This window comes from Apteryx rowi, unplaced genomic scaffold (genome assembly GCF_003343035.1).
Source record: "Apteryx rowi isolate R43461 unplaced genomic scaffold, aptRow1 scaffold_608, whole genome shotgun sequence".
NCBI lineage: Eukaryota > Metazoa > Chordata > Aves > Apterygiformes > Apterygidae > Apteryx > Apteryx rowi.
The window spans coordinates 117,338-144,385 of record NW_020450881.1 but is presented as its reverse complement, the minus strand read 5'-3'; the positions used below and the strand labels follow the sequence as shown (position 1 = coordinate 144,385).

The window sequence follows — 27,048 nt, the reverse complement described above, 5'->3', positions numbered from 1 at the left end:
TGACTGCGTGATTAAAATCTGAAGAAAACAACTTCAGAATTCACCATCAGATGTCGGGCTCCAGAATCAAGTACAATTTTCCATTTTTCAGTTTCATTTTAGAAGGAATGAAAAAAAAGTGCATAAAGTTTAAGAATATAGATATCCTGACATTGAGATCATATTTGTAATTGTATATGCACCACTACAAACATACACCACTTTAGTCAATATAGGTAATGCCACCATGATAACTTTATTCTGATCTCAAATTATACCCTCATCTTTAATGATGCACTATTAAGTTGCTTGCATTCAAATACGCATATAAACATCCAAAAGAGTTACCATAACAGTTTTTATTACCCCCCCCCACTAATTTACATGTTTTTCCCAGGTACTTTTTTTTTTTTTTTTTTTTTTTAAAGTACAGTATATATCAAACATTTAAGGTTTATCCCATCACTGTTAATTCTCTTTGAAGAGCTGTTAAACATCTCCAAGTTTAAGGAACTACAGTATAACTGCAATAAAAAGCTTTTAGCTTTCTAAAGATGAGAAGTGGCTTAGTATTTTGTGGCATGAAGATGACATGCCATTAGCAAGTAATCCTTGTGTTTATAGCATTCTTTTGGGAATGACAAACTCAAAATCCCAAATAAGAACTCATACCCTGCATAAACTAACACAAGATACATTGAAGTTATTCAGATGAATAGACTGTATTTGGAAAAGTCTGTCAATACTCATATTTTAACAGCTCTTTAAAGAGATAATGGTGCAAACTAAGTACAAGCTTTTTGCCTCAGTGTAATACACATTTGAAATTAAAATAAAACATGGAAGACCAATATCTTTACATTTTATTCTTCATAAAAAGAAGAATCTTAAAGAAAGTATTTAGTAGTCCACTTGTGCTTAAAATATTCAATGCATGAGAAAGCCAAAAGAAAAAAAAAATACACATTTTTGTACACCATGATCAAAAAGATAACTTTATAAGTTTTCTGAAATTGCACTGCATTTAAAACACTCTCTAGAATCTGCTCCACTTCTAAGTATGGCTACAGAGGCTGCCTGGCACAGTTCCTCTTGCACTTTAATTGCCAACCTGTGGAGGCCCTTCAGGGATGAGTGATGTGAAGAAGGTAGTGATAAAGGACCAAGCAGAAGCCATGAATCCAGGCTGCTGCTCTGTATTGGCATCTTCACCTGCATCTTCTCCACTGTCTTCATCAATCCCATCATCCATAAGTCGTTCCTTTAAAAAGAGAAATTGAAGCAATTCAACTGCTTCACTTCAGAGCCCTGAAATAAATTAACAGCCGTATCTCCCTACATTAAATAACTTCTCTCAGAAGAACCTCCTGAGGAAAAGCTAGTCAAAAAAAAAAAATCTTGTCATTGAAGAAAAGACAATCACTAATTGTCTGATTAAAAAAATATATCAAATTTAAGCAGTAGGCAATAACAGTGAGGACAACGCTGAAAGCTTTCTGGTTGAGCCAGCTATCTTTCACAAAGTTGACTTTCTGTCCAGTCATTATAACAAAGTTACTGAACTGTTAAAAAAAAAAAAAAAAAACCCAAACACCCAGTTGCATTTGCCAGCTTTATTCATTTGCAGTTCAAGTTAGTTTTGTACTATCAATAGGTAGTCACAAATGCTTTGCAACATAACATATAGAAGTCTCAAAAAATGTCTGCTACTACTCACCATCTCTCCAAGATCAGGATTATTTACATTTTGCCCATCACGGTTCATTTCCACATTATTGACTGCCTGTTGTTGGCCTCCCTCTTGCCTAAAGGGGAACCATCCAGCTTGGTGTCTAGTTAATAAAATAGAACAGTTGAAAACCTCTCTTTCGAAGGGAAGAAAAAGATCTTCTCCTGCAGCTACCTACTGGAGTATGTTCCTCAACTACTTTCAACTGAATGAGGCTGCATGTATTCTTTTGGAAGTGTTGTTTCTAGTTAGCAAGACTTATTAACCCAGATATCAAAGAATAGCCATTCTAAGAGTTGCTCTGTAAGTTTCAAGAAGTGCTGTTCACAGTCCACTGTTCTAGAAGATGAAAAGTTTACCAGGATTAGGTGATGAAATACACAGAATATTTGGGGGGTGGGGGGCTACTCCCCATTTTTGAGTGCCTGTTTTATTAATTTTCACAGGGTAGCCTTAAGTTTCATAGTTTAAGGTTGATTTTTCTGGGGGAAAAAACAATTTAAAATTTAGCTAAGGCTTGAAGCACATTACTGCTTTAAAGAAGCCTCTCTTACATTTTCAAGTGTCTATACTCTGATTTCAGCTTCTATCATACCTACATTAGAAACAAAAAGCTCTTGTGAACAGATTCTTTAAGTTAAAGATCAGACTACCATGTAAAGAGAATTTTCAGTGAATGACATCATGGAATGATATGTCTAAAATATCAAGCATTACTGCCATTTTCCACTTCTATTTATATCACTAAGGTATTTTTATATATATATGAATATATATATAAGAAGTAATGACAACACCTGATATTTCTTAATAAAACTGGGCAGAGAGCATAGGTCTTCAGCATGCATTGTAAAAATTTTTTTTTCAGTCCCTGTAATTCTGACAAGTCTAGCACTCAGTGTTACAGCAGCACTCTACCTAACATAATTTACTGCACACATCCTGTACTTTTTTTTTAAAGTTCCAGTGAGTTTAGCTCTGCAATTTTCCCTTCATATCCAAGCATTAAATATTTTAAGTTTATGTAAGCATACATTTGAGTTATTATATGAACTTTTTCTCTGCCCTCGCTTTTTGTATTTCCATCCCAAAAGTCTGCATTTCTAAAACACTGATCTGTTAATATCATCAACAACTAGAAGAAGTGTTTTAGGTAAAAACAGTATCCAACTTACTGTAAAAGTCTTTGAGCCTTTAAAAACAAAACAAAACAAAACCCAAAAAACCTTAAATCAGCTCATCTGCTTGTCTGAAATTCAAATTTGTGTGTACCATACCTTAAAGTAGTAGTACTTAAAATTTTGTATTTAGGTAATATTTCAAAGTTTAAATTTAAATACATCAACACCATACTCCACATATCTGATCTGCAGCTGTACTTAACTGTTGTACTCACAAATAAACCAGTAGCATGGCTCCCATTACCATGACAAATCGACTGAAGGAAGAATAGAAGTATACAATGCTCAGAAGAATAGCTGCTCTAGAGAATGTGTACATCCAGTCCAGCCAGTCCCGGTTGAAGTCCTCCTCATTCACTATTGGCCCTCCCTGGGCATTCATTTGGACATTTGGGTTTACAGGCCTGTTCTCCTGGACGGCTACATTTGGTGCTGCTGCGGGCTCATTTGCAGGAGCATGTTCTGAGTTTACAACCTGGGCAACTGTAGATCTCACTGGCTCAGTGCTGGAAGTAACTTGTGCTGAAACAGCAGCTTGGCTAAAAATTTAAATACAAAAATGGTTTGTAAAAAAAAAAAAAAAAAAAAAACATGCATCAAAACATTTAATCCTACTCTGTCTTCTTCTCTGCACCAATTGAAAAAAACCCAAACCTTCAGATGTAATACAAGGTTAAAACAAAATGCACTTTTCCTTTATATCTTTGCTTATTAAAACATTCATTTAATACCAATCCAAAACTGGATTTTATAGTTTGCTGGACAAAGTTTATCCACATAAAACAGCCCAGCCACAAAAAAGGAGCACAGACATTCTGACCCTACGTACAACATTTCAGTTTTTAACACCTTACTTTCATTAACATAACTCAGCACTATCGAAGATAATGCATGAAAAAACTTACTATTGCATGTAGTACTGACGTGCATACATTTGTTGCCACCATATCATCTGTAAGGGACTGAATGCAGGGTACATAGGAAATCCAGCAGGAACACCCTGGCCTGGAAATTGGTTGCCTATATTGCTATAAAAGGAAAACACTGAGTTCTAATAATTGTCTCATTTAAAAAATGCATTAGTATTAAAAATAAAGTAGCATTTTTTCTTCTCATTTCTCTACAATAATGCAATTTCAACATAACTGAAACAACATACAGTGAGATTATCCAACACATTCCAAAGATTACTTTGTTTTCATGCAAAAAATTAGGTGAAGTTATTTCTATACAAAAAGCATATGTGTTTTTGTAGTTAGAATTCTCTTGCTAGCTACATCTCTGTGACAAAACTACATTAAAAGTTCATCAAGATTTTGTCCATAACTGCAGAAATTCTTCCATATAATACCTTGTATGTTCAGAGGTCACTCCCTAAAGGCATTACAGGAGCTATAAATGTAAAACTCATTAGCTTCTATAGCTTTTAGAAGCAACACCTGAAACACTAAAATGATCAAAGACATCAAGACCTGAACATGAGCAAAGACAGTAAACTCATCTTTCATCTTCAGATACAGCTTCTGAAGACCACAGCTGAGAGAACACTGTAAATGCATTACTTTTCTCACTCGCTATTTTGTGTGTAAGGGATTCTCTGCCCTATAAGCTTTTAACACAAATTCACATGCAAGAGATATATAGCTCCTACATAGGTTTTAGGTTTGGTTTTGTCTGCTTTTAAACTTCTTTTAGCCTCTCTTACCTCCTAGAGTATATAGCAAGTTTTGGCAAGATTTCCAACTCTGTCCCCCAAGATTTTGATGTAGTAAACCAGGACACCTTTCAGGACAGCATGAGTGTATAAAGCATGAAGAAAAGTTTATTCAGACTGCAGGTAGCAAAAGCTGAGACTGCTGTAATTGTACTGTGGACTACACCTGTTCCCTAAGTAAGGAACTCCCTGCAAAGATATCACCAAGAGATTTCATTAGTCTACCAGGCATCCAGATACACAAAACATGCCCAGAAAGAAAGATGGGAGGAAGACATTAAAATGTTTCCATCTTATATAGGAAAAAGTGAGTATTTCACTGCAATTCTGCACAAGAAAGAGCCTGCCATTCAACTCTGTGACCTCTGCTAAAAAAACAAACAAACGAAAACCAAACAACCAACAGAGTTTATTTTTGTAGTCATTACCTGTTTTGACAATAGTTTAAAAAAAGAAAAACAGAAAAGAAAGCAAAAGCTACTTTCCTAACACCACATACAAAATGAGAGATGGTTATAAGTGATATTCTAGATTTCTTTTGTAAATTGCAAGGGTGAACTGGTAGTCTTGCTGATGTAACTAGTTTTTGCAAAATTAACATGTTTGAGCAGTAAAGCTATCAAGCTCCTATTCAAGAATGAAAACCAGGCTTTTATCTTTAAGGCTGTAAACCTTAAAAATGTGATTGTTGCATCCCCCTAAATTGACAAACACTATGAATTTTAGAGGAGTCTTATTTCTCATAAAATACTGACCCTTCACTTGACCCTCAAAATGTAAAGATAATTGAAATATTCTACATAGGTTTTAAGTACTACATTTTGACAAATCACTGAGCGTTATCTCAATTTCAAGCAGATGGATTATGGTATGGGGACAAGAATAAGTAGGACCACTGTTCCAACACAAATGTTTCCCCAGCTCAGTCACTGAAAGACAGTGCTACCTTAAAACTTGGCAGAGTGAGTTCTGCAGGAATTTAACAATTTTTTTCTGATTAGATAAAGATTTTAGGGTTGGTTTTCTTTAAAACTGCCAAGTTGAGTTCAATAAAAGTTAGGAGGCTTATTCTAATAGCCCTTCCTCAGAGACATGCCTTTTAGAAATATTATAGGATCTGAATCTCCATTTTCTTCCAAATTCTTTCCAAAGCTGTTCTCTCAATGTCTTAAAGCTTAAGGGTAAAGTGTAGAACAAAAAGTGGTCAAGCAAGAAGACTTCAGTTATGTCATGTTCTTTCCTTTCACATTCAAAAAAATATATATACACACACACTAGAGAGAGAGAGAGAGAGAGAGAGAGAGAGAGAGAGAGAGAGAGAGAGAGACTATATGTGTATTTTTTACTGCTTTTCTAGGAGATGTGACTTCCTGAGAAGCAATACTTACTTGTCCAAAATCTGGTATCATTAACAAGAAATAAAGCAGACATCAATGTCAAAAGAACTGGTCTCTACATTAGAATGCTAAATAACAGAGAAGTATTTTGTTTGCTCATCCAAAAACATAACGAAGAAAATAGCATAAATTATATAGCTATTACAGCTGGCAGGCTATTAACTTTGCTTTTGAAACTCAGAAGCAACTCTAAATCTGGTATAGGGCATTTCAGTGAGAAGAACCTCTCCAAAGGAAGAGGTACTTCTAAGCAAAGCAAGTTGGCTTGCTGTTAGAGGAAAAAGGAAAGTAGCACATGCTTTCTTCTCATCTTTTTTCCAAAAGGAGGAGAAATAGACAGGAAGCAGAGTATTTCAAGAGAATGACAGCAACAGCAGAAGACCAGGGAAGCGAATTGGACAGGCACAGGCATTCTAAAAATGGAGAACAAAGCAGTGCAGACAATGGAATACTCAGGTAAGTCAGAAAACAGATTTAAGGTTCAAATGCAGAGGTAGCTTCAGAACATTCTGAGAAGAAAGAGGCATGCTACTCCTTAAATGGCTAAAAATCCCAGAATTCACTACTATTGGCATATAGAAGAAACCTAAAATGACTTAATATTCATTTCAGAGTGAGGTTTTGGAACAGGTTAACATTTTACAGTTAAAAACTGGTGTCATAACAAAGGTACTGCACACCACTAGTGGAAAAAAAGACAACTTTTTATTCCTATTTATAAGCTCAATCTTTGCTCTCATTATGGTTCAAGATCATTAAACAAATGCAGTGATGCAAGATGACAATCTCATTTACTATTAGTCTCATACGAGACTGGGACATCAGCTTTAAATTGAATGTGTATTTACTACTTTAAAAAAAATATACAGCAAACAAAGGCTACTGACGAAGCAAAGTTGGTATTTGTATGCCAGAACGTACTGTATGCTGCCAATATGCCATCTTGTTCGCTTTCAAACAATACTACATATTATGTATACAATGGCTTTATTAGGTGAGCTGCTCACACTGACAAATAATCTTACTGCCTTGATGTTCCTCATCTGTTTATTGCTTTCAAGTATTCTCTAATCTGAAATGCAAGGACTGAGTTCATTTGCTCTGTGTTTGCACCTCTGTAGCACAGTGGGGCTCTGATCCATGGCTACATCCATAGGAGCAGACAATAACTTACCCTTACTCTGCATAGCAAAATAATGGCTTAGTAGAAATATAAACTACTTCCACATTCCCATCTCAAATCTGTATCTTTGAAAAAACGGGTTTACAAAAACCTCAAAGCAACATAAAATTCTAAATATACTTCTCTGTAATATTTTAACAACCTGAGTTAGCTATTTTCCCAAAGGGTATGCAACTCATACACTGAAACTTTGTTCCAAGAACAAAAGCAAACAGCAAAATCACATTTAATTACCTAACATTTGGACTACTTATTTGTACAAATTGCTGTTACTAATAACAGTGTTGCAAAACACCCAAGGAGACTAACCCTCACATACATTTTCGAGTATCTGGAGATTTTTTCAATCAGTAGAGTCTACAGTTCATCATGCAGCTAGAATAAAACAGTGTTTGGGCACGGAACAATAATTTAAAAAAAATCCACAAGGCAACATAAGCTTCAGCTTCTAATCTTGACTGTTTGTAACAAGTTTCATTCTGTAAATAGATTACATTAAAGCTAGATTTCACTGCCCCCAGTGAGATGTTAAGGTTTATTAATGCTGGAATACAGGTAGCAGTGACCCAGAGCAAGAACAAAGATGCATCCAACTGGTACAGAGTATTGAAAGCACCAAAAAGGATGCTTCAAGAAGATGGCAGACTACAGCTGGCACTGGCACAGACTGACTGATTTTTCAGAGTAGAGCTGAGCCAGTGCCCAGCAGCCTACAGCAAAAATCTACCTAAAGCTCTGATAGCATTCTATTAAATTACTTTTATGAAAAAAGAGCTAAGATCATTTAAGGTGCATTTATGTTGATATTTGTTTGGATCTGAACTGCACTCTTGAAGCAAATCTCTCAATCATTCCCTCTTATTATACTTTTGGTTATGCTACAGAACACTCTTGAATCATGAATTGGATTCCTTTTGGATGAAACTAAACTGAAACATGTTATTTAGGTGCATTCCTAAGGCACTTCAGCCACAAATGAACATCCACTCCAGGTGACTAAGCTACAGATAGTCCATACAAGATAGAAAGCCCTGAAATGTGTGCAGCGTTGATGCCATGTTCTCAGCCCCAACTGTTTCAGTGATCTGTAGACCCACTCCTCTCAATTCACACTACTTGCTAATACAGACATAGCCTTAGAGTAATTTACAACCCCCCACACACTTTTTTAAAACTTAGCAAAGCATTTGAAATTATTCAGCTGAAAAAAAATCAATATTAAAATATAGGTGAGAACAATCAATGGTTCTGTCATCTATTTGAAGTCCAAAATCTATTTTGTTCATCACACATACTGATGAAAAGCTCATGCTTAACGTATGTTTATATGAAAAGCTAAATTAAAACCTCTTACAGATTAGTAATTTACTCAACATGCAATAAATAGCTTCTGGAATGAATTTACAATTGGCAGAACAGTATCCCTGACAGTCAACCTACACTCACCTAATTTCCTCATAAAGGCAAATATAATTGTTTTTTCAAAGATTAATGTGGTCAGAATAATATGAGTGCTCCTGCCACTGCAAAGGTGATTTCTTCCTAGCAGAGAATAAGTTTCATCTAAGTAATAAAAAGGACTTGAAAGAATTAAGGATGAAAAGTAGCAAGTAAGACTAGTAAAGTCTAGATTAAATCTAACAAGAAAGTAATTGAATTGAATTTTAACAGTTCTTCACAACTATTGTCTCTCCAGTGAAAGAATTAATTGTTAATCTGTTAGAAGGGTCATAGTTTTTTGTTTTAACATTCCCTCCCTCCACCCCCTGCCAAATAAATACATAAATAAAATCACTGGAAACTACACAGGACTGGGGAAACCCCTTGTCAGAACCAAATCTTGAAAGTAAGTGTCCCCTGAGGACATTACAGCTATCAAATCAGAATGTACTATCTTTCTCTATTCCCCCTGGAAGAAACAAAGAATGTGTAAGAAGCTGCAAAAGTTACATGGGCTAAAAATTCCTAAAGCTGTATTTTAAATTCTCAAAAAAGACATGATCTTGGAAGTTACAGAATAACAGATCTAATCTAGAAAAGTACACTGGCTACATTTCATTCTGTTATGTGAGACTGCAAATACTTAAAAATTCTGAACAACTGCGTATCATTTCTATTGTTAAATCCAATATTGACAAGAAGCGAAGAGTTACAAGCTCTTATGTGCCAAAAACTAAGAACTATCATATTCTGATAGTATTTTAGTCTTAACGACTATGTTAAAATATAACGGACTAGAAAAAGCAGCCAAAAGCAATCACTTGATTAGTTATATTACTAAGAGCATCTATGAGAAATATTACAACTGCACCTATCAACAGAAAGCCAAGGGCAGAAAGCATGAAGAAAAAAAAATAAAAAACAACTTGAGGGAGGGGCACCAAAAACACTTTCTGAGCAAGTGTCTCCTGGCTAAAATTATTTAACATTAATATGAATAATGTTTCTAAACATGATTTAGGCTTCAAAATGAAGTAGACAAATCATTCTGTGGACTGTGAAAGAAATTTAATTGCAATTGAATATCTAACAATATTTTAAAGAGTACCAAAGAGCCGAGGATTACTTCAAACTCACTTACCCTTGCATTAAATAAGGGAACTGGTGGCTTGGTACAGGATTGCTTTGTGCTTGTGGAAGATTACGATGTCTCACCCCATCTGCACTAGTGTTCAAAGATGTAGATGAAGCTTCTTGGTTTGTGGGTGAGGCAGTAGCTGATCCAGAACGGTCCAAATTCTAAAAAAGAGGTTGGGGATTTTTTTTTTGCCACAGTTACAAGATTTACTGCTTAGTCTTAAAAATCTGTTTACTTTTATGTTTTATCATGAGTATTATTGTGTATACAAGCAACACAGTAACAGGCAAGTTTAGTGGGGTTTTATTGGTTCTGGCAAGCCTACAGTTAAAACAGAAATTCAAAATTGCACTTGGGTACATGTATAAGAAAGCGAAGTTTACAGAAAGACTCAACACTTCATAGCTTCCAGAGAAAACCACAAGTCACTGGGCAAAGTTTCAAAAAAGCTTGACCAAACCAAAGCTTAATCCAAAGAATATTCAGTAGCAGCAAAACTTCTAGTAGCTATCGTTAATAAAAGTAACTGCAACCTCAGGTTATAGCTTTATATTCAGAGGACGCAGCCCTGCAGTAGCTTAAAAGCTACCCTTCCTCTGTTCTTGTCTTCAGTTTCCCCTTCTACCCTTCTAACCATCATCCTTTTCACTGTGCCAGTTGCCCAATCCAAATTTCTATGCCAACTGATGGGGTTGGGGGTAGAGAACAGGGAAGTAGCTAGAAACTACTCAGGCTCCCAGAAACATACATGAAACTAGAGTTTCAGACATTCAGTGCTTTGTAAGATAGATACTCATCTATCTGGAAATAGAATGACAGCTGGCTCTCCTAGATTACTTGTCACCGTAACAAGACTATAATTTTGCCAGTAAGATGCATTATTTTAGTTTTAATAAATCCCCAAATCCTATTTCTAAGTGTTACTGTAATGTTTACTCAGTAGAAAATCCTCTTCAACTTTGACAACTCAGGAAGTGAGGAGCTGCAATTACTTAAGACATCCATATCACATTTGCCCTACAAAGGAAAACAAGAAAAATTTACCACTAGGCAGTGGGGAAAAACAGATGGAAGAACAAAGGCCATTTATGCTTTGGAATTGTTTCCTTCAAAGTATTAAGAATTTAGCAGTGTGTATTACTGACTGTTTTAGGCAGTCATTAGCATACAGCCATTTAAACATATCATTTACATCTCACCTATGTAGCAATGAAATAATCACAAAGGAAGCCCCCTTTGTCTTGCTTGCAAACAATTACATAGTTTTCAGAAAGAAAATGTAACCACTATCCACCCTCTACTATTGCTTAAACTGCTCATACTTCCAATGTAACAGTCTCAAACAGTACTCTATCAACAGAAGAGCAAAGAAAGTCAGCTTACTATGGAAAGGTATTGCCTGTGTGCTGATAATCAAAACACCACAAATGAAAGTACCTACAACAGTTCTGTATATATTCTTTCCTGACCAACCTTCAAGGGTCACTTAGTGATACTGTCACCTCTGGAAGAAGCCAACAGAATCACAGTGATGATGAGCAATTCATCAGAAACATTAACTGCATTTCTGTTAGAAGAGTGATTGATAACACAGAACAAGAGTGTTCTGTAAACAGCTGACCTAATAAAAACCTTATAAAAGCTTTCTAATCCTCACCACCTCACAGACTACGAAGCTACCCAAGTACTGGCCGACTCTTGTCATGCAGAATGAACAGTGGCCAAGCTCCACCTGCCTTCCCACAGCAAGGACATCAATTTGACTGGTCTCTTCTGCAGAGCACTGATTTTCACAAAACAAGAACTTTAAATTAAAAAATGTCCGACTCCACTGCTCAATTTCTACTGAAGATAGGGGGAAAGGGAGAGAAATAAAATCATATTGTTCCATAAAGAAAACATGTTTAAAAAGAGTAGCTTAGAGAAAGTAGTATGTTTCATCTTCTAATAAACATAATGGTGTTACAATTTGAATAAGGGTTGTATTTGTTTAAAGTGACACCCTTAAATCATTAAGTCTAATTGTACAAATGCATATCACATGCTGTATTTTCATCATACTATTTTACAGTCAAGTTTTAAAAACTAAAAGAGTAATTACTGGAAAGCTTCCTCAGGGCAGAAGAAATCCATGTCCTGCGTATGAAAAAAAACTCACTGAGCTATTGCTGGATGTTGAAGCTCCACGACCTTCTCTACTGGTGCTCGGTTTCGGAGAACTTGGGGGTGTCCGGGAAGTACATACCAGATGAACCATATGATATTCATCTTGCTAAAAATCAAAGAAATTGAAGAGCTGACGCAACAGTATGTGTGAAATTTGCAAGTAAAAACTTAACTTTGAAAGTGTTTTTTTAAAGAAAGTTTGTAATCAATAAAGAAATGTTATACAAAACGGAGAGATCACAAAGGAAAATTGAGCCTAGTACGAGGAAGTTCAGTGTTTCAAAATTCATGTTTTCTTAGCAGCTGTCTACAATAACATACCAAACATTCACTTACCCCCAGTTTTCCCTAAATTTGCAGTATGGCAAAACCAACAGAAGACCACACAGAGAAACATGAGGAAGCACAGCCCAAGCTTTACCTCATATCAAAATATTTTGGAAAATCTCAACTCTTTCTAGGGCTCAGTTTCCCTTAAGTTAGGAATGCTTACATTTGCATTAAGATTTAAGGAGGAGTGTTAGTCAATAAAGACATCAGGGTTAAAAAAAAAAAAAATGTAGGAGCTAAAAGACCAGGAGCAGTGCAATACAAGAAAAATATACCAGCTGCTGCTTCYACCTCATTCCACTCTAAGCTAGTCTCAAATCTACCCTTTCGAAGCGCTATACATGACTCAAGTATTCCAAAATACTTGAAAGTAAGGAAGGGAACTAGTGGCACCACCTGAAGCCCAGTCAACATGCAACTAATCAGCCCATGCCAATTCTTCAAGAATATGCTGTTTTTCAAACATGGAGCCATAACAGCTTCACAATCTACAGCTACTTCACTATATCAAATGAAAACACTCCATTAGATCAACATGCATGAAGCTTATATGGCCATAGCAACAACTATATGTTTAAATTGCACATTACACCTTCTGCAGTGCACCCGGGTGGGAAGGAAGAGGGGGCAACAACGAAAACCAACCAACCAAAAACCACCTGTCATCTTCTGAAGTCACACACTGTGGTACACAGTCAAGCTGCAGTTTTTAATGATAGGGCAGTTAGAAACACTTTTTTTTTTTAAATGGAAAAAAAGCCAGAAAACACACTTCTCTATGCTTAACTATTAAGGATGAATTTCTGGGAATAAAGAAAACCAGACAGCTGCTTTTATACAACACTCTGTATTCCTGCTAGCGTAGCCTCTCCGTATCCACGCTCATTTCACTCCTCCACATATATTTGTTCCTACACCCAAGCACACCCTAAGTGTAACATTAAGTGATTTCTTACTAGCCAGTGATAGCAAGCAGAGATCAGAGAGCACCGAACACAGATGATCAGCATTCTGACCAACCCAAAAGCCTTTAACCTAACTAGTTATCTTCTTTTTGGAGAAAAACTTAAACCACTTGGAGACACAAAGCAAGCTAGACAAATTACCTGCAAGCTTAAAGTGTACAACTTCACTCAAGGGGATATTTACTGTAATATATTTTTATCCATACACAATGTGTTGGACATCACTATGCTTATAGACTTCCAGACTTCCTACTTCCAAATATTTTATATCAGTCAACATCAAACGGCAAGTATCACAGAACTAATTTCAGAAACATTTGTTAAATCTCCAGGTAGTATCAGGAATTTATAACTAATCATGTAAGAAGAACATGGCAGAGAGTGCAATTGCACTTAAGATTAATCATACCTTTTTTCCAGAAACTCTTAAAAGCTTAAGCACAAAGAACTCTTTTTTCCACCACAGATCTTTATCATTGTAGTTAGAGTGATGAATGTGTTTCTAAATTTACTAAATTCCTTTAACTAAACCCAAGGTCATTAAAGACAAACTATTAAAATGCTTAAAAAAAAAAAAAAAAAAAATCAAACTTTTCCCCTGTAAAGTGAATGAAGACAACGTTAGTTAGGCAAGCCTCTCCTCTAGCACATGAACAAGGTTTGAACTTGTTTCCTAAAATTACTCTGTTGTAGGCAGGCCAACCGAACTTAGGTGATTCAGACTACATTTTGTCCTTAACAAGCAAAACTAAGCTTTGAGATAAGTTAGCAAAGCATTTTCTCATAAACCTGTAAGTGATACCAGATGCATACTTGTTGGCAATAGTTCATCTCCAGTTTTCTAGTAAAACTAGACACAGTAAATTTCAATTACTTATTCTATCAGTTAAATTCAAAACTAATAAGACCTATTTTAAAATTGAGATTAAAAAGGAAAAACAGCATTAGTCAGTACAAGCAATACCCAAGATTCCTCATCAGCCTCTTCATATTTATCATGGTATTTCAGTTGCCCACTTTGTAAGAGACCGAGTTCTATAAAGCATTATTCTTCTACAAAATTTTTTGTGCATACTAAATACTAAATGCAACCCATTCTTGCAGTCTGTATGCTGATTTTAACACCAATAATTTACAAAAAAAAGTATTATCACCAACATTCCAGTACTGTATCAGAGTTCACATATTTTGCAGGATTAAAAAACTGCGATTGCTTAATGACTTGAAATATTTTGAAAATATAGCTGTCAGTGCGTCCTGATCTGCTTACAAAAGAGTTTAAAGAATATTCGTCATAATGCTCTATACTTCCTGCTACCAAAGTTTGAAACATACACAATTCTTGATAATCTGCACTAAACATCATTCTATTTTATAACGCTTTTAAGAACTTTACTAACTTAATGAAATCCCCATTTCTCAGCAGCATTGATCAAAGCTATCTAACCCAATGTGAGAACTAGGTGCACATATTTCAAGATTTCCTACATCAGATGTCATATATATTTAGGATATGGATTTAATCTGCATGTTGCCTAAAGAAACCGGTTAGGTTAGTAAATTTTTTTTTCCCCAAGATGAACCAGCAAAATAACAAAAAAAGGAAGTACCAACAAACTTCCATGAACACTATCAGGAACAGTTAACATCTGAAGAATAAAGCCAGGATAACAAACAGCTTTCCCAGCAAAAGCATTCAGGAGTCTGAAAGTCTATTTCTACACATAAATGTATTACCCTTAGTTTGCTTACAGAAGTCCCATTTTTAATGTAAATTCTTGGATTTAAGTCCAAGAAATGAAATGACGTCTCAAGCAAACACAAATCTGTTAACTGGCCCAGTTTAAGTTATAGCAGGAACCATCCAAAAAAGTCATTCTATGCTATGTATCACTTATTTAGGACTTGCATATTCTACTCCCTCTCCCACCAACGGAAAACCTCCCCAAGTCTTCAAGTATTGCAGTGCTATAACCAAGGGATACTGGAAAATATATTTTCCAGAACATATCAACTTATTTGGTTGGTAACAAGTTCAGTCTTAACACAACAATGAAAAATTGAAGTTAACGATGCAAACCTAAATTCCTATTTCCCCAAAACTGGTTTTGCTCAGGTATCATATGGTGTTGATATAAGGCTTACTTTTCTGAGAATATCTTTCAGCTGCAGATGATCAGGAAGCAGTCTGCCAGAATACACCAGTCTCTGATCCTTTGTAGACTAGGAGATGGGACAAAGAAAGGAATTTAGCTTTTTCCAGCTGTACAGATATAGAGCTGGAGATAACATTTGCAGATGAGAAAATACCTTATAATTCCAGCCACTGATAGCCTTCAAAACATTTCAGAGACTTTTCAAGTCCAACTCTCAAATTATTTCTGAAAGAACTTTTGCAGTTATGCACTCAGCAACAGTGCCATGACAGTTACAACCACATAACTGATACATGCTGAAAGAGGGAGCTAGCCTAACCAAATGCCAAAAGAAATCTAGCTTAACATCAGTGGAACAGACATGCATTATCAGCGAGAAATATTTGAAGAATTTCCCCATCATGCAAACAGTTAGTCTTGCATCTCTCTCTTTCTCTCCCACCCCTTCACTCTGCAGTCTTATTCATGCTAATACTAAGAAGTAAAGACCTGAAATCCATATCTCCAAGATTAAAAACAGCTTTAAAAGAAGTCCTGACACATTTTTTCTTGCAATAATCTGCTACAGAGTCACAGTAACTCAGCAAACACAGAAGAGTAACAGAACATTGATTCCCTACGCCCCCTCCCCCCCCCAAAAAAATCTGGTCATTTTTACTAGAAAGATTTATGGCTACTCTAAGCAAAGAATTATAAGAAGTACACAGTAAACTTTACAAGGGTTTTTTTTTGTTTTGAAACAAAATTCATACTACTGTTCATGATTAAATACACAGCTTTAAACAATGAGTGGATAATCTGCCATATATATAAAACTGTTTTGATCACTTATACTGAAGAAACATTTTCTACGTTGTCCTCCATTCTTTTCTGGAACTTGCAGCATGCACCAAAATTACAGAAAACCTTGATTTCTATAAGTAAGAAACTTGTTGCTTTGGAATGATCAGCGGAACCAGAAGAAAAGTCTCTGAAATCATATTTTCGGGTCCTGAGATAGCTTCTGTGGAGATTAATTAGAACTGTGATAAGCACCTTAAAAAAAAAAAATCCTTGCACTATCATCAAAAATGAAAGAGCGGGGGGAGTTGTTTTGCCTGCCCCACTCACAACACAAGTTCTTGCATGGTCAAATTCAGATTCTTTTCTGCAGTATCTTATACAGGAACTTCTCCCTCTCTCCCATAAAATTAAATACCTTCTCCAAAAGAACCAAAGTATATAAACTATTTATCAGATTTCTTAATACAAGTACTTTACAGACAAGAAAGGGCTAGATTAAACTGACCCCTCAGAGCAGACTATTACATAGTCCCCAGTAATGCAATTCAGCTTCCTACATAACCACACAAGAAAAGGTTGTAAACAGCGCATACTGTGAACCACATTGAGCCAGAGATATTAATGGGGGAAGAAGAGGTCTTAAATCCATACTCCTCCCTATGCAACTGAAATACCTAACTGTGCACTACAGGAATTATCACTATTCTCAGGAATTATCACAATTCTCAGAGTTGAAAGCCAACTGGAATTCTGAAAATTGGGGCAGGGGTGTTAAATGCAGATGGAGAAGAGGCAACAAACGTGAAAACACAGTAATTCACACATACTCCAAGGTAAAGGCAGTAGGCATTCAACTCATCCTCTGCCAGAGAAGTTTCCCTACCACACTTTCTGCTCCAAGGAGCATGATGCTCATTGCTAGACTGAAACACTCCAGCGTGATGGAAACAGTCGTCGTCGTCTTATTAATAACAACAACAGAGTGGCCCATTTTCAAAAGCAAAGTCATACAATGATTATATAACCTAAAGCTTATAGCTCATACTTGAGACGGGAAAGACAGTTTCCAGATCATAATCCAGAAATTATGTATTTTAAGTTAAGAAATCATTACGGTTTGAAGTTTTGGGTGTTTTTTTTTCTTCCCATTTTTCCAAGCTAGAGTCCTTCTGCAATGCTTGGTCCAAGTTAACTATGCTCAGAATTATTATTAAGGAGACCAAATCTAACCTCATGCAGCATTTTCCTCTGGAAATATAATCTGTCTCTGAGCTATCCTTAGTTTCAGTGACAGTACAGCTACTGCTTTGGTTGCTCACTCTGCCTGCTATACTTCCATAGGCATTAAAAATCTAAACAGCTGGTTAGAACTGTGGACAAAGTATACACTAGCTGACAGGTACTAAAGGAAGTGAGAAACAGCAAATTTTAAATTAACATTTATGGGCATAATCAATGCACTGATTAATGCACTGTATTTAAGATCTGCCCAACTGAGACACACAGATTGATTTTCAAAGTTTTCTTTTTTTAAAACAAACATTTCTTTTAGGGATGCTATAACTGTTGTACTCTAGTTATGAAAAGCTAGTGCAGTTGAAAAAATTTTTAACAAATGTCAGCTTCAGTATAGGCCCAAAACCTCATATAATACCGCCTCAAACCCATCTAGTTTATTCAGTGGCTTAGTAAAGTAACAACGCCAACATTAAAAATGATTAAGCAGACTTATATGTATCTATGATTGGAATTTATACATATATAGCTAAATCATTTTTACAAATTAATCTGGTAAAACTACACACAACACTGCATCAAAGCCTAACTTCTAATTTGTCTGCTTTAATCAGCTCATTTTCTGAAGATATGCTCTTAATAGATGGTAAATTTAAAGATAGCATTTAGAGTTATCCTCAGTTTACCAATTGGAAAAGATACTAATTTACAAATGTGCATAGCAGAATAAGGTACAAGGCACACATGACAACCTGAAAGACTATGCTTAAGCACTGATGGCAGCCAATTCCTATTTTACACCCTTAACTTCAAGAACACCACAATACCTGTGTATAGCATCTGTGAGCTGATATACACTTGCACTTTTAAAATAGCACAGTAACAGAATTTATTTCCAGGACTTAGCACATTCAGGGAATGTAGAAATTTGACTGACAAGCCTCTGATGCTGTTCTGGTTTTAAAAAAGGCTCCTAACAGCACTAAAGTTTAAACAGAATTGGAAAGAGCAATAAGACTCTAGGTGAAAACATATCAAGCCAAAAATAAGCTTTTCAATTTACCACATAGAGAAGACATCGTATAAAACACCTTTTCCCCCATGCTATTACTTTATTTTAACTTGAGAGGGTCTATAAAACAAAATATTGTGCTCAGTTCCAATTAAAGTACTAAGTACAGTAAATCCAAATGAAATCTCAATTACTGACAGACCTTCTACTGAAACTCCCCTATCTTTAATCCCAAACCAAAATAATTTTGAGGATTCTGAACTATTAAAGTACATTTTAATCATAACAAACATTTTGGGGAATCAACCAATTTTCAACAGAAGAAAGTTGTATCAGGAAATTGAAGTCTGATATCAATCTGCTGTTTAAAACCTACAATGCAACACAAAAATCTCTTTTTCATTAATAATTCTTCCTAAAAGCCAAATTTAGCAAGATCACAGGATAAGTCAGAAAACTAGTGGTTAAGCACACACAGGTATTTTACAAGAGGACATTCTAGGGAACATTTAGGGAAGAATAAGTGAAACTGTGTATTTGTTTCTTTTAAAGTGGATAGGCTCTCTTAGAAGAGAGCTACTGACAGCAACAATTAAATCCACAAGTTCTTAACTACTACAGATCAACAGATCTCCAATGTATCAGTGATTGCATTTCTCTGCTCTCTCCAAAAGGAAGGAATCCCTTCCAAACACAGAACTATTTACTATTTTACCTATGAAGTGTTTTTCAAAAGGAACTAACAATGCTAATAATTCTTCTATAGAACTAGGTGTACATTTAGCATTTCCAATATAAATGCATCCTTTGCCTGATGTTTTCTACAGCAAGGTCCAAGCCCCACATGCTGCTGCAATGTGAAGGCAAATTAAGTCACTCCCTTCATATAGTTTCATGGAACAAATTTTCCTTAAAACGAAAACAAACAAACAAATATACTGTTCTGTTCAACTCTCATTCTAAACAGGTATGTTATTATCTCTCTACAGCAGTATATTTTTTCATAGCCTCTTTAATCCTCAAGTTTAGAGCTGAAAGAGCTTAGAAATAAACCATATTTTCCACAGTGGAAAAAAAAAGTGTAGATTTTTACATTAACAGTTTCAAAACAGTCAGAACTGTCACAAAAGTATGTAAAAAAAATTGAGAGCATAGCAGTTTCCAGCAAAATCTCAACAAATAGGCTTCCCAAAGAAAAAAGATTTTTGCAGAGCTTGTTCAGTTGCATGATTCAAATAATATTAAGAATAATCACCTACATGTTCCACCCCTCAGTGAGCTCACTAGATTATTTTAGTTTCAGTAGTATCACATAAGCACTGTAATTATTTTAGACAGAACCCTTACATTTACAGAAATTAGTATTAAATTCAGCTGAGATATTTAAATGCCAGTTCCTAAAGACGACTAACGTAGCATTTAATAAATGTCTTCAGTGTTCCCACCTTTCAGGAAATTAAATTGTGTTCTTTCTAAAATATATAAAAGAGGAGCTATTTATATTTTCTACTTCCCTGAAAGCACAGAGCCGATCATTACCTTTACACAGATAGTTCTTTGGAAGTAGGACTCTTCCTTATTTATTTTGTAGGGTACCTAGCATAAATCTGGATCGACAGTCCAGAAGTTATTGTAATGCCTGCCTTAACAACAAGATGAAAGGCTGGCCAACAACTCACCGGCTTACTGGGGTAGACTTTAGAGAGGTGAGATTTTAGCTTGCCCACGGTCCAGTCCAGAAAGCAGTTAATGGTCTGGTCGGTGTATTTCTGGTTGGGAGCCTTGATGATGAGGGTCACCGGGTGATCCACGACGCTTTGGTCCATGCTGCCGGCACGGGCGGCCTGCCTGCCCCTTTCTCTGTCTCCCCAGGAGGCGAAGCCGCTTGAACCTCTCGACGCCCGGGGCGGGTTCAGTGTCCGGGGACGAACTTCCTGGCCGAGCCGGGGGCGCCCATGCCGGCGCTCGCTCTCACACCGCGGGCAGGGCAGCGGCGGGCAGCGCCCGCCCCGGCCGATCCCGCCGCGCCCCGGCGCGGGGTCTGCCCGCCAAGCGGGGGAGACAAAAACAGAGCGACGAGACAGAGGAACAGAGAGAGAGGAGGGGAGGGGGCGGCTTAGTTCGTCGCACACGGGCACCCCGCGACCAGGCGCCGCCACCCCCCGCGCCCCGCCGCCACGCGCAGGCCAACGGACGCACCCCTCGCCCCCAGCCCGCCGCCGCGCTCGCACCCACGGCGTGGGGAAGGAAGGAAGGGGAGACGGGACAGCCTGGCACCCGTAACAAGCCCGCCTGGGCCGGGCCCCACAGCCACCGGTACCGCCTCAACCGCCAGCCGCCAAGTCGTTTTGCGTAAAATGGAGACCGGAAGCGAAGCGTCCGTCCTTCCCCGCCCCCACCGCCGCGGCTCCCCGCGCGCGGCGCTAGGGGGCGCCCGCAGGCCCGGCGGCCGCGGCACGCTGCGCACGCGCACTGGCCGCGCCGCGAGGCCGGGGGGGAGGGGCGTCTGCCGCAGTCCCGAGGCCTCGCGGCCGTCGAGGTCGGTTGCTGCGCGGGGGCCGTGGCCGTTGGTGGGGGGAGGGGCGGGTCTCCCCAGCTGAGGGCTGCGGATGTGCGTGATGCACGCAGCGCGCAAACGCTAAGCCGCTGTAGAGAGTTTTGCGTGGTGAATGCTAAAGAAAGGGAGGGGAAAAGAAGTGTGTTATCAGGGAAGGTTTCCGGCGTTTTGAAATAATACTTTGTGTTGGGATGGGGGGAGGATTCCGGGGAAAAGGGCTCCCAGAAACGCGGGTGCTGTCTCACACGGGACGCTGGTTTTGTGTCCGGGGACGGTGGCTCATAATACAGGATGTGGGATTTTGGCAAAGCTCTTGCCTTAAGGTATTGATTCACCGGCCGGTCTTGAGAACAGAAATGTTAAAATACTTTAATCGGTGGACTGAAATGTTATTACCTGTTGTGTGGGAAGACCTCAGAGTCCATGCTGTATTTGTCTGCAGCCTTCTTGTGAGGTCAGAATGTACTGTTTTACAACAAGGGAATTAAGGCACAGGGAGAGATTTGCCTCATGTCACACAAGAGACCTGTCTCACATCATAAAACAAACTTCTGAAGTCTCAGGGTAGCACTGTAAACTTAAAATCATTTTACGTGCTTTTTAGTTTCTGAGAAGAAAACTCTTTAAAAGTATAACCCTGATTTTTTACAGACAAAATTTGGCAATGAAGAAGGGAAAAATGCTTCTGTTCATAATACTGCTGCCAAAGATCTCCACAGTAGAAGTCAGCCTTATTAATAAGAAAAACAATAAATTGCTTATGAACAAAAATATAGTATCTGTTGAAAAGATCCAAGAAACAGTGCTTTCTTCCTATTACGTACAGTCTTCAAATGCTGTTTGTAAATATGGAAGGCACAAGCGTTTCAGACACGTTTAATTTTTCAGGTAGGCAGTGCCCCTTTAATGTCAAAGAATCATCCTTTTTGCTAATCACTGCAGTATGAACAAGCAGTGAGACACAGAGAAGACTGCTGATAAGGAGAAGACCCTAAGGAACTCCAGTGTTTGAAGGGAAGGATAAAAAGAAGAGCCTGAAGGAATATCATAAGCATCAGGGACCTAATTCTCTGTGTTAAATAAAACCAGGGTACAGACAGCAGCTAACGTGAGAATGTGCAAAAGCAGAGAAAATAGTCTTAATTTTGCTATTTATTCACTTCCGATTATTTGCCTCTATAACTTATTCCTTCGCAAGCCTCGTGTTCTAGATGGGTCGTGTGACCTTAGTTTTTCTACAGCACCTGTTATCCTTGCCATAGCTTATCATGCATATTATCAAGTCATAATGTGGACAACTGGTACTTGACAACACCTTCAAATGTAATATTTAACATACTTGTATCAGTTTCCCAGTTCCTTCCCTTGTTATAGAAGAATAATTATTTGCACTTGAAATTCTGGACATGCTGTCCAGGGCATGTAACTTGAATGCCCAAGAATTTCCAAGAATAGAATAGAATTCCCAAGCACTGGACAAATATTTGTAGATATGGTGATGCAACAGAATGGATCGGCTGGAGGAGCACTTGCAAGGATTAATACACAAAAAGGAAAACAAAGGATAAGTTTTAAACTTTGTGTTTGGGATGGTTGCAATTTTATTGTTTGACAATTTGCTACTCTACATACGTGTAATATTTCTAGAACACACACATTAGCTGCTGTAAAAAACTCCAGAGTTGAGATGACCAAGAAATCTCCTGAGAACAGTAAAATCTCTATGTAGTATCGTTGTAGAAACTGCATGTTATGCCCACTGTGTGAGCAGATCCCTGTACTGTGCACAGGCCCACAGGATCAGAAATATACTTGTAGGGATCTCATTGTAGGACTAAAACCTGTAACCTAATAAATACAGATCAACAGTAATTTACATTCCAGACAACACTGTATGAATATACATTATGTACTATTATAAAGTATCACATCAAAAATCCATTTGATGTATTATCATGCAAGAAATGATGTCATTATTATTAATACTTGTCTGACTTGACATACCATGACAAAGCCATAGTAACCTTTTTGCATTTTGTATTTCCTTTTAAAATAAAGGAATTGATGCTTTAAAATGCTATGAAAGATTGAGGGATCATCTTTTGACCTGGGGTGTCTAAAAGAGGTACCTGATTCAGGAGTTCAGGCTTCTTATACAGCTATTAGAATATCCAGAGGACAGTCAGAGCATCTAAGATCCTACATCTCTAGACTCTTAAATAAACTAGGCACAGAATATAGATTTTATGACTAATCCATGTTGGTATTCATCTATCAAGTTGGAATAGATGTAAATCTCAGGTTATTACCAGTTGATTCTTTTCCCAGTTTCTTGATTTTTTTTTCTGATAGTGTGAAATCTAAAAACTCTGGATCACCTTGTTCCTTCATTCTTCTGCACAAACTAGCAGGGCTCAGCCTAGAAGCTGTAACACCAAGTAAGATTGTAGTAGTTACAAGCTGGGTTTTGAGTGACAGAAATTCAGTCTCTTCTGCTATTTGTACTAGTATTTGGGGCCATGTGAAATTAGTGACCTACAAGGGGGATCACAACCAGAAAGAACTTGAGAATCTGTAGCCTCAGAAAGAGTCTCCTTTAAGAAGACTTTTTAAAAACTCTGCTTTACCATGGAAAGATTACAAGGATTCCCACATTCTTTCTTTAGAATAAATGGCTTTGGGAAAATGAATATTTTAGACCCCACCAAGATTTTCTGTTCTGAATCACAGAATATACATTTTGTTTAATAATCTGCCAGATTTAAAGAGGACCTACATGGAGGAAGGAGTGGATTTGTGTTATTTTGGCTTCTTTCAGTTGTATATGTGAAGCCTGAGAGGTTTATTCCTTAAGAAAACTAAGGGAAAGGTCATGTTCACATGGGTGTTTACACATGTTTACGTGGAAGTGTATAGCATCTCCTCTGTACTAGAAATTTTGCAAATTTCCAACAGCGCTATTGGAATTTCCACCAGGAAATTTCCATGAGCAAAAATGTCTCTGGAAGTCTTTTTTGTTGCCATATTAGCAACACTGACAAACAGGTTTGACTGCATGTCTGAGTCTTCCAACAGAGGCATACAATTTGTCGCTCTTAATATTTCTGTAAGCAGGCAAGCCAAAATGTATATGTATTTAAATATAACGGCTTCTCAGTTGTTTGTCAGGACAAGACTTATACGGTGATATTTTCTATACCTACCAGTTGATCCTCCCACTAACCTTGAAGCTCACTGGCCAATTTCAATCAATTTTCAGAAGGGGTAGCAGGCTTAGATGCTGCAGTACTGCAGACTCCACAAAATAGGTGGCCAGTAAGAGGGAGACACCTTATAAGTGTCTCTGCTGATGAGAAAGCTAGTAAACTTTCTCCTTTCTAGCCATCAGAGAATTCAAATGAGGGAAATACAGAACTGCTTGCTTTCACTTGCAAATCATCCTTAAAGAACATGATAGTTTAAGGCCCCACTAGCCTGCAATAGGCGGCTGGCTGAGAGAAGGCAGCATGGAAGTGGAATACCAATGAATTCAACCAGGTGATACAGTTTCAGCAGTCACCTTCTGATATAAAGTGCTGCAAGACCAGCTATCCAGTTTCTAGTAGGACATGAAGATGTTTTTACTGACAAATCCTGAAAACATGTATTACTGGGTGCAATGTCACTAGCTCTGGTAGTCCAACTGTCAACAAGTATATAAGGAATAACTTCTTGAAATGGTTAGATGAAATCGTGATTCATCCACAAATATTTTTGCCCTGGTGGTAGCTCCGAGACTGGAGAGGAGCTACATTCATCCATAAATTTTCCCTCTTACGTCTGAGGTGCTCCAAAAGAGACATACAGGTAAGAGAATGTCTTTGTATCTTATTGTTTCAAGGGAAGTCAAACAGTAAATATGCTGGTTAAACAGCTGCAGAGATAGAAAAGATTTAAGAAGTGAGCAGCTTTCTGAGGTAGAAATTGAATGGACTCTCCTTAATCCTGTAAAATTCCAGCCTATGAGTGCTATACTGCTGTGTTTCACAGTCTCAGATCAGATCTCCAATTTGATTTCAGACATGGAGTGGTGTTATGTAGAACAGCTTTTTGTTTACAGATTCACCACGAAGACTGGAGTTTTATTTGGAAAATATTTTTTGTGCTTTTAATTCTCACTAATGCACAGAATTCAAACTAGACCATTTTTTAAAATTATTTTTCATCCATTTGAAAAACTAAGAGATTTATTAAAAGCATTATTAAAATGGCTACTCATGTAATGCTAAAGAAATACCATTTCAATTCAAAACCATTTCAATTCAAAACAAATTGCTAAAATGGCCACAGGAAATCTAGCAAAACCAGCTACTATGATGAATTTTTCAAAAAGAACATTCATCTCTAAAAACAAGCATCATCTACTTAGCAAATTCTTTGTGTTTTTAAATTTCAAATAGTCCTAAGTCTCTATCAAGAAAAATTGGAGACAAATCAGCATCGCTATAAAGGAAGATCTCTTCCACAGGGCAGTGAATAAGAGAAAATCTATTAATATAATGTCTTAACTTTCAAAAAGCATCTGTCCGTATTGCCCACAAGAAGCTGCTAAGGAGATCAGTGCTCCGATCCAACTTCTTCTTCCATCCACAGCATTCTTTATTCATGTGACTTTCTTTTGCAGTTATCAGCCCTTTGGGGCAGAGACCATTCTTCAGAACGCTTAGCTGTACACGGTATAACTAGCCCCGTTATCCTTCATGGACATGTATGAAATTGGGTATGGGCACAACTGTCTACAGAATTGGGGCTTATTTGTGCGTTGCGTCTTGGCACAGTGACGCGCTGCCTGAGAGTTCTGAGGCCCATAAAGATAGAAATAATAAACATTAAGGAATACCTTATAATTTGAGAAAACAGTGATATTTAATTAAACTAAGAAGAAGCAAAGTTAAAACCAGTACAACCCTTTTTCTCAATTCTTTTTACAATAGCATGTAATTAGTCCATGGAACTCATTTCCTCAAGATACTGACAAGCCCCAGTGCGGGGGTAGTGTCAAGAAGGAACTGGCTAGGGAAGGAAACAGCTTACAGGGGGAACAGAACAACTCCAACCCATCTAAGAGCTGCTCAGATACAGTCTGAAAAGATGCCTGTTGCATTTTCCACAACATACAGCAACCCAAACTGAGGCACTGGATACAAGGGTAATCCCTTCCACCTGCAGGAAGCAGTCAAGGACTCACCTGGATCAGTGGAAACATAAAATTTACTATAATTGGAAAGATCACTCCTCCCTATGGTCTAAATTTGTCTTTGACGGTGTTCAGTATTAAAAGCTTGGGAAAGAAAATGAGCAACTTGATGATAACCAACATTTTTCATGCTCAAAGGAAAAGTTCTTCTGAAACCTGATCGGTTGTTGATTTACATCACAAGGGCCCTGTCAGCTATTTAAAAAGTATTTTATCTTATCTTGTGTAAATTTTGTGCGAGCATCTCTAATTTCAATTTAGGACAACCCAGGCAGAAATGCAGATACAGGCATCTCCTGCCACATACTCAGAACTAGCACCTGTGCAGTAAGCATGACACGCTCCAGATACCTCAGATTTATATTCATTTGAAGTGCAGTTGATCTGTGTATGTACAGTAGTCATTTATCAGGACAGCCAGCATCTGATCAGTGCTGTTGGAGATCCAGTGAGGTTGCTAGCTGTCCAGAAATCCCAGACATGAGGCCAAATTCCTGTTTTTCTGTTTGAACAAAGTTTAGGGGGTGAGGGCAAGAAAGGGCATGCATGGAAATAAATAAGATATGTAAGTACTCAGCTTTCTTGTTATGGAAAGGATGGCTCTTCCATTAACAGCTGCAGCACTCTGGGTCCCTGTGAGCCTCCCCAGTAGCCCCAGCACTCCCAGCAGCTCCATCACCCCCCTGCTGCTTCCTCCCAGGCCCTCCCAGGAGCACACATCCTGCTTGCTCCCACTCCCACTCCCACTCCCAGGATGCGGCATGGAGGAAACGGCAAGGGCAGAGCAGAGCTGCGCTGCTGGTTCCAAGCCTTCTTCGTCACTCTCCAGGCTCAGCGTGGTCCAGC

The 27,048-nt window shown here is 37.7% G+C and overlaps 1 protein-coding gene across 4 annotated transcripts; it reads right to left on the bottom strand.

Annotated features, from left to right (window-relative positions):
• Positions 1 to 210: 210 nt before the first annotated feature.
• On the bottom strand, positions 211 to 20,787 carry HERPUD2 (HERPUD family member 2). 4 transcript variants are annotated; one of them, XM_026083546.1, is made up of 9 exons: positions 20,641 to 20,786; positions 20,089 to 20,450; positions 15,368 to 15,445; positions 11,920 to 12,033; positions 9,765 to 9,922; positions 3,795 to 3,917; positions 3,105 to 3,428; positions 1,697 to 1,811; positions 211 to 1,240 (listed from the first exon to the last, which is right to left on the bottom strand). In XM_026083546.1, exons 2-9 carry the CDS (start codon positions 20,233 to 20,235, stop codon positions 1,079 to 1,081), a joined length of 1,221 nt encoding a protein of 406 aa, XP_025939331.1. In that variant the 5' UTR covers positions 20,236 to 20,450; positions 20,641 to 20,786; the 3' UTR covers positions 211 to 1,078. The 4 variants fall into 4 exon arrangements, with proteins under 4 accessions (XP_025939331.1, XP_025939333.1, XP_025939332.1 ...); XM_026083548.1 differs by lacking the exon at positions 11,920 to 12,033 and having other exon boundaries at positions 20,641 to 20,787; XM_026083547.1 differs by lacking the exon at positions 15,368 to 15,445.
• Positions 20,788 to 27,048: the final 6,261 nt, after the last annotated feature.

Bases quoted from the DNA above. Each gene is read 5' to 3' on its own strand.
- HERPUD2 (XM_026083546.1), bottom strand. From the start codon at position 20,235: ATGGACCAAAGCGTCGTGGATCACCCGGTGACCCTCATCATCAAGGCT. The intron at 9,923-11,919 runs GTGAGTTTTTTT...CCTCTTTTTTAG, and splicing joins CAACATCCAGCAATAGCTCA to AATTTGGACCGTTCTGGATC. The intron at 3,429-3,794 runs GTAAGTTTTTTC...TTAAATTTTTAG, and splicing joins CGTCAGTACTACATGCAATA to CCAAGCTGCTGTTTCAGCAC.